General features: G+C 51.3%; 1 protein-coding gene across 1 annotated transcript; it reads right to left on the bottom strand.

Annotated features, from left to right (window-relative positions):
• Positions 1–418: 418 nt before the first annotated feature.
• Positions 419–6,303, bottom strand: DNAJB1 (DnaJ heat shock protein family (Hsp40) member B1). The gene is made up of 3 exons (XM_073319091.1): positions 5,968–6,303; positions 2,548–3,119; positions 419–2,015 (listed from the first exon to the last, which is right to left on the bottom strand). Exons 1-3 carry the CDS (start codon positions 6,176–6,178, stop codon positions 1,785–1,787), a joined length of 1,014 nt encoding a protein of 337 aa, XP_073175192.1. The 5' UTR covers positions 6,179–6,303; the 3' UTR covers positions 419–1,784.
• Positions 6,304–6,772: the final 469 nt, after the last annotated feature.

Here is a 6,772-nt window from a genome sequence, read left to right on the forward strand (position 1 = left end):
AGGGATAGAATGCATGGACTAGCTTGACTAGTTTCCTCACAGCCCCTGGCTCTAAGCTTAATTGGGAAAGTTATGTGCTCCACAACTCTAATGAAGCCATTAAGCCATGTTTACACCACCCCTGGTTCAGGACTAGTGGAGCTGTTCCAGCGGTGGTAACACCGAAAGCAGCATAAAGAACGCAGACCGCACTGGAGGGTAAAAACCTAGGCCCCAGCCCTGTGAGCTAGTAATTCCACCATAGGTACCATCGTAGGTCAGTGAAAAGCACTAGTGCTAATACACTCTGCAAAAGATGGGTGTTTAGTGACTAAACCAGTGTTCAACTGCATTTTCCCATTACACTGAAGTGTAATGACATGTTTAGATAAGTCCTTCACTCCAGATACCCAACCCTGCCCCCACACATGCCTAGATCTTTTTCTTCAGTTAAGGAGACTTTAATTGTGGCGCAGCTCTTTGACATTAGTCTATCATGGCAGTAACATTACAAGTTAAGTTTCCAGTGCATTCCGGGTTCATGCTCCCACATTGGATAGAGAGCATGTTCTCTCACAACCCCCTCATGAATCTTTATCAATGTACTCAATCCTATAAAATATAAGCTGCTCTACTGCATTACACACATCAACTTTACACAAATGTATACAAAAAATATATAATATGTACAGGAAGTGCCACTGTGCTCCTGTATCAGGAACAAAAACCCTTTTATCAAAAAGGATAACTCCGGTGGTGCTACCTATTCAGAGGATCAGAGTCCTTTGAAAAAAGTCCAGAGTCCATTAGTGTACGGAGTAAGTCTTTAACACAATAAGTTTTGACACTGACCCTGCATGCAGGATGATGGAAACTCAACATCCTGTTTAGGTACAGTGTACCTGGAATGAGAAATGGCTGCCCCATATTTGTTCAGCCCATGACCAGGAACCAGGATAAGAGACCTTAAAATGTCTGTGTGAGGGGGAAGACTTTCATAGAGGGAATGATTCAGAGTATTATACTTAAGATCCATTTTCCTTTGCATATTTTTTCCTAGACCAGACCTTGTTAACTTTGGTTGTTAGCCAATGTATGATGAGTTTAAACCTAAGGGCTTACTCATTCAGGCTCACATTTTGAAAGACATCAGGACTTCTCTAATGTTTCCAGAGTCACAGATTAAGGTCAAACACAGGGTGGCTTCCTTCTAACACTATCGACAGAAGGAAAAACTGTTAAGAAAACCCTTAGCAAGACATTGACAACTTACAGGAACTAAAAACAGTTAACATTTAAGAGTGTCCCAGTAGGAAAGTCCTTACGTGTAGGAAGCGACAAGGGACACAACACAGTACAACAGCAAAGGCAAGATGTTAGAGATTGTTTTACTTGCAAGTCCAGTTTTAGATTTATGTTTCACCCTTTCCAATGGAGGAACTACAGGTCTGCATGAGATGAAATGGAACAGATGCCCAGTCTATGGGTAACCAGTTAAGGGAAGGCAGCACATTGAGCACTAGGGTGGAAACTGGTCACCAGAACAAAGGTTTGGCCATGAGATGTTCTGCAGATTCCTCCCACAAGCAACTGCTCACTGATGTAAATACTTCAAGTGATGATCTGGGACTAGAGAGTCACTGAAAAGTGAATGCACAATTTTGAAGATGGTACTCTTGGGGAAAAAGATACTTAGCGTGAAAGTCAACAACCTCCACTAAAGAGAAACCCTGAAGTCCTGGTTATGGTCCAAAAACCTTTTGCTTTGGAAGTGTCCTTATTTCAGTTCGCCGTGAGCAGCCTTGCTATATTGGCAGGATCTGCTCTAGTACACTTTTGGAAGCCTGTGGAATTCTGTCTGGAAACTTTACTTCAAATTCTATAATAAGGTCCCCTCGCTGGTCTGGATTCTTGGGATATGGGAGGCCCTCTCCAGGGATTCGCCGCTTTATCCCAGGTTTAATGACATCTTTAAATACCATTGGAATGGTCCTGCCATCCAGCGTCGGCACATTGACTGTGCAACCACACAGGGCCTAAGTATAAAAACAGGACAATCAAAACACTGTCTGCAAACAATCTCTAGCAGATTTCCCGAACAACCAAAGAGAAAACGTTTCATTGTGATGGCCTGTTTATTCCAGTTAGGCTCTTCTGAATCCTGCTGAGTTAATTTGATACAGGCACCAGATCAACAGCACTAGAAATTGTACAAATATACCACAAACAAACAGTTGTGCAACCCTTCCACATTGATGGATCAGCAGGGTCAGTTTGGATGTTGAAAGTTCACTTTCTCAAGAGACTAATTTGCCTGTGATCTGCCATCTCTAATGGTGACTTATGCCCTCTGGTTGCTTCAGAAGGAAGTATCCTGAGGCTACTAACTTATTTTATACAGACCAGAGAGCAGTTAGGCAGGTATCCTATTATGGATTCAAGCCAGATACTGAACGAAGTGTAGGGGAGAGAAGAGATCTCAGTATTCCCATTTGTCACTCCCACTATCTAAAACCCAAGCCAAGCCACCCATTAGAGTCCCATATTGAATCGGGCACCTTTGCTTACCTCACGGAGGCTGATCTTAGCTGGGAAAATAATATCAGACCCATCTCTCTTAAAGACATTGTGTGGCTTGTCTTTTAAAACAAAGACAATGTCAGCTGGAATGTTGTTTGCTGTTTGGTCTCCCTCTTTGGGAAAAGTAATCTTTGTTCCTTCTTTCCACCCTCGTTTGACTTCAATGGTCAGAATCTTGTCCTCATTCCGCGTGGTCTTGCCATCTGTATTGAGTCGTTTGTGAGAGATTTTCATTTTCTTGGTGCAGCCAGTGTAGATCTCCTCCAAGGAAACCCTCAGATCATGAATGACAGGAGGGTCTTGTTTTTTGCGTATACTTTCATGGCCCGAGCGGGAGCGAGAGAAGCCCATATTACTAAAGCCCCCCATCTGAAAAGTGGAGAAAGGGTCATCAACATCCATGTCTTCATCTCCATTCCTTTGTACAAAAAAGGTATCAAATGGGTTCCTCCCACCAAAAAACTCTGCAAACATAGCATGAGGATCTCCGTGAAAGGTGTAGCTGAATGAGGTACCACCATTGGCACATCCACCACTGCTGGGACCACTTCCCTTTAGTCCTGAAAAACAGAGTAAATATAATCCAGTAGTTAGTCATAAAGCTTGAGTTTACTCAGTTCTTATCAAGAGTCCAGTCCACCATGGCTTTGTTAACGGCAAGACTCTCCCCCACCCTAAGATCTTTGAAAAGAGATTTTTATTCATGACTACGTTTGAGATGCATCACCAAAAAGAGGTTTGCTGTCATCTTAAAATGATGTCAAGATTCAAACCTCCCTAGTCAGAAATTACAGCCATGTTTAAGAGCTCTCATCTCCCCCAATTACTGAGTCTCCTAAAGTATTAACTTATTCAGAGCAGTTTATTTTTTTTATAATTGACCCAACTGTACTCCTTAATATGGCAGCAAACCTAACTGGCCTATAAACTTCCCATCTCTATCTACAGAGAGTCTGATTTAGAATCATTGTAGGCATTAAACTGAAATGGTTGGGGACAGCAAAGTTAAATTCTTCCTACTTCAATGAAACACTGTTACTGAGGCAAGTTTCATAACCTAACATATACAAACAAACAAATGTACTAGAATCTTCTAGTGACAAGCAAAGCCATTCTCTAGCCATGTCTCGGCTGTCCTAGAAAACTGGCCTATCAGCATACTACCACTAAGACATCAGCTCTTAAGGGGAAATCACTAAGAATGTACAGGAAATGCAAGATATAAGACACAGGAAACTAGCAACTGTAAAGCAGCTCAGACTCCACTTTTCGGAAGTAGTTTAAGGACAGTTATCTACAATTCTATTAGCTGGAAATATCAACTAAATTAGTTTTAAACAAATCCTTCTCTTCTTCCAGTTTCAGCTGAATACAAATATTGACAGTTGAGTTAGCCGAGCTAGCAGTGTTTGAGAAAGTACAAAGCAAGCTCCCTTGCTTGAGTCATCTAAATGGAGGAGACTGCGCCCTAGAAAAAACAATCTGGACTAATGTTAAATTAGAGATTTGGTGCAGAAGTTTAACTCCTTAATCTGGAGGAAGTCAGGCAGGCACATTGCCTCCAGGCTTTGCACATGGACTTCAGAGCAGGTGTCTCCCAAAGAGTCCGACACTGGTGTTCTATTAATAATTTTAACAGGCTATGTTATTAATGCAACAGGACACTGATAATAAAGAAACTGGCCAATTCCCAAATCCACTTACAGACAGTAGGAACTAGTTCTACTTTCTTTCATAACTAGCCCTGTACCAGATCTCCCTGTTCCTAGGAGTCTCCTCTTAGATTAGTTTGTTGACAGTCCTTTTCACAGCCACTTAGCCGTCCCATGCCATTGACAGCATCTACAAGCTGTACAGTCAAGTTGTGTCCCCTTCCTGTACACACACAAGCCCAGGATTCAGTACTGTCCCCTGAAAGTCACCCCTCTCCAGACTTGCAGACAAAACCAATGAATTTCAGGAGCAGGGGTAAAGGATAAAAATAAGAGAGTCCAGCTACTAGTGAATACTTTACTTCTCGGTCACTCCCAGGGCTGGCCCAAGAGAGCCTCTCTCCATCATCCTGTATGTACCGGGGATACCAGGTGCAAAGGGATATCCAGCTCTCTCTCCAGAGAGTTCAGGTGTGCCCCATTAGGGCATAATATCCCTCTTCCCCAGTCTCAGAGCCGCACCTCACATCAGGGAAAGCACTTACACAGGATGCCCATCACCATGGCACCCCACACCACCCCATACAGGGGGCCCTGCTACAGAGCTGCACCAGAATTTCCTTCTCCCCCTGGACATACGGTCTGCCCCAGCCCCCCCCACCTCCAAAGAGGCCCTCCTGTCCCCACGACAACGGCACCCCAAACCCGGGCACCTCATTTCCCCTCCTCGCCCACCCAGCCTTAGCCGTCCACCACTGTCCCGGGCCAAGCCAGCCGCCCCCTTTACTTTATCCGAAAAGCAGCGGCACCCTTCTTCCCCCAGCGCCCCAGGATTCACCGTCCTTCTCCCCCCCCCCCCGCCGCCCTCACATCAAGCCAGCACCCTTCGCCACCCCATAGCTCTACGGGGGCAGCCCCCCAGCCCCGATACTCCGCTCCCCCCCCCGATACTCCGCTTCCCCCCCCAGCTCCACACAGCCCCCCCTCCCGATACTCCGCTCCCCCCCCAGCTCCACACAGCCCCCCTCCCTCCCCGATACTCCGCTCCCCCCCTAGCTCCACACAGCCCCCCTCCCTCCCAGCTCCACACAGCCCCCTCCCCCCCCGATACTCCGCTCCCCCCCCAGCTCCACACAGCTCCCCCCCAGCTCCACACAGCCCCCCTCCCCCCCGATACTCCGCTCCCCCCCCCAGCTCCACACAGCCCCCCTCCCTCCCCCCGATACTCCGCTCCCCCCCCAGCTCCACACAGCCCCCCTCCCTCCCTCCCCCCCCATACTCCGCTCCCCCCCCAGCTCCACACAGCCCCCCTCCCTCCCTCCCCCCCATACTCCGCTCCCCCCCAGCTCCACACAGCCCCCGCCAGCTCCACACAGCCCCCCCTCCCCCCAGCTCCACACAGCCCCTCCTCCCCCCGATACTCCGCTCCCCCCCAGCTCCACACAGCCCCCCCTCCCTCCCTCCCCCCCCCAGCTCCACACAGCCCCCCCTCCCTCCCTCCCCCCCCCAGCTCCACACAGCCCCCCCTCCCTCCCGATACTCCGCTCCCCCCCCAGCTCCACACAGCCCCCCTCCCTCCCTCCCCCCCCCAGCTCCACACAGCCCCCCCTCCCTCCCTCCCCCCCAGCTCCACACAGCCCCCCCTCCCTCCCGATACTCCGCTCCCCCCCCAGCTCCACACAGCCCCCCCCCCTCCCTCCCCCTCCCCCAGCTTTGCGGCAACCGGCCCGCAGCCCCTCCCCCGCAGCCCCCTCACCTTCCTCGCCGAACTTGTCGAAGACCTCCCGCTTCTTGGGGTCGCTGAGCACGTCGTAGGCCTCGGCGACCTCCTTGAAGCGCTCCTCCGCGCCGGGGTCCTTGTTCTTGTCCGGGTGGTAGCGCAGCGCCTGCTTGCGGTAGGCCTTCTTGATGTCGTCGTCCGAGGCGCCGCGGGCCAGGCCCAGCGTGCGGTAGTAGTCCTTGCCCATGGCGGCTCAGTCCCTGCCCCCGCGCCGCGGCCGCCGCCCCGCATTTATACGGCGGGTGGCGGAACCTTCCAGAGCTCGCCACGGCCCTCCAGAACCTTCCTCCGCCCCGGCCGCCGCCTCCGCCAATCGCAGCGCGGGGCCGGCCGCGCCCCGCCAGTGGGGAGGGGAGGGGGCGGGTCTGCGTCACGTGACCGCACACAACCCTCCCCCCCCCCCTAGAGAGCGTAACCGTCGCGGAGGCCACGCCCCTCCTCCGCCCGCACCCGTGGGGTGGGCGGGGACAGAGGCGCGCGCTGGGCGACCAACGGTCGCAGCCCCGTCAGGCGGGACCAATGGCTGCGGCCCCTCCGAGCGTTCTCGCCCCGCCCCCTCCTCGGGGCGGGGCTGGGCGCGAGCTGAGGTCTGAAATGTCCATTTCCAGGGCAGCCCCCCCTGTCCGTCTGCGTCCGCGAAAGGAGCTGGGGGACTTGCGGCGCCCCACAGGCGAGCGCGCTTATCCGAGCACAGGCTTCCCCGGGCTACAGCCCGCTTCATCCGCTGCATGCAGTGGGAAATACAGTGGGGAGATTTGTATACACGGAGAACACGAAACAA

The sequence above is a fragment of the Lepidochelys kempii genome, chromosome 20, assembly GCF_965140285.1.
Source record: "Lepidochelys kempii isolate rLepKem1 chromosome 20, rLepKem1.hap1, whole genome shotgun sequence".
Classification (NCBI taxonomy): domain Eukaryota; kingdom Metazoa; phylum Chordata; order Testudines; family Cheloniidae; genus Lepidochelys; species Lepidochelys kempii.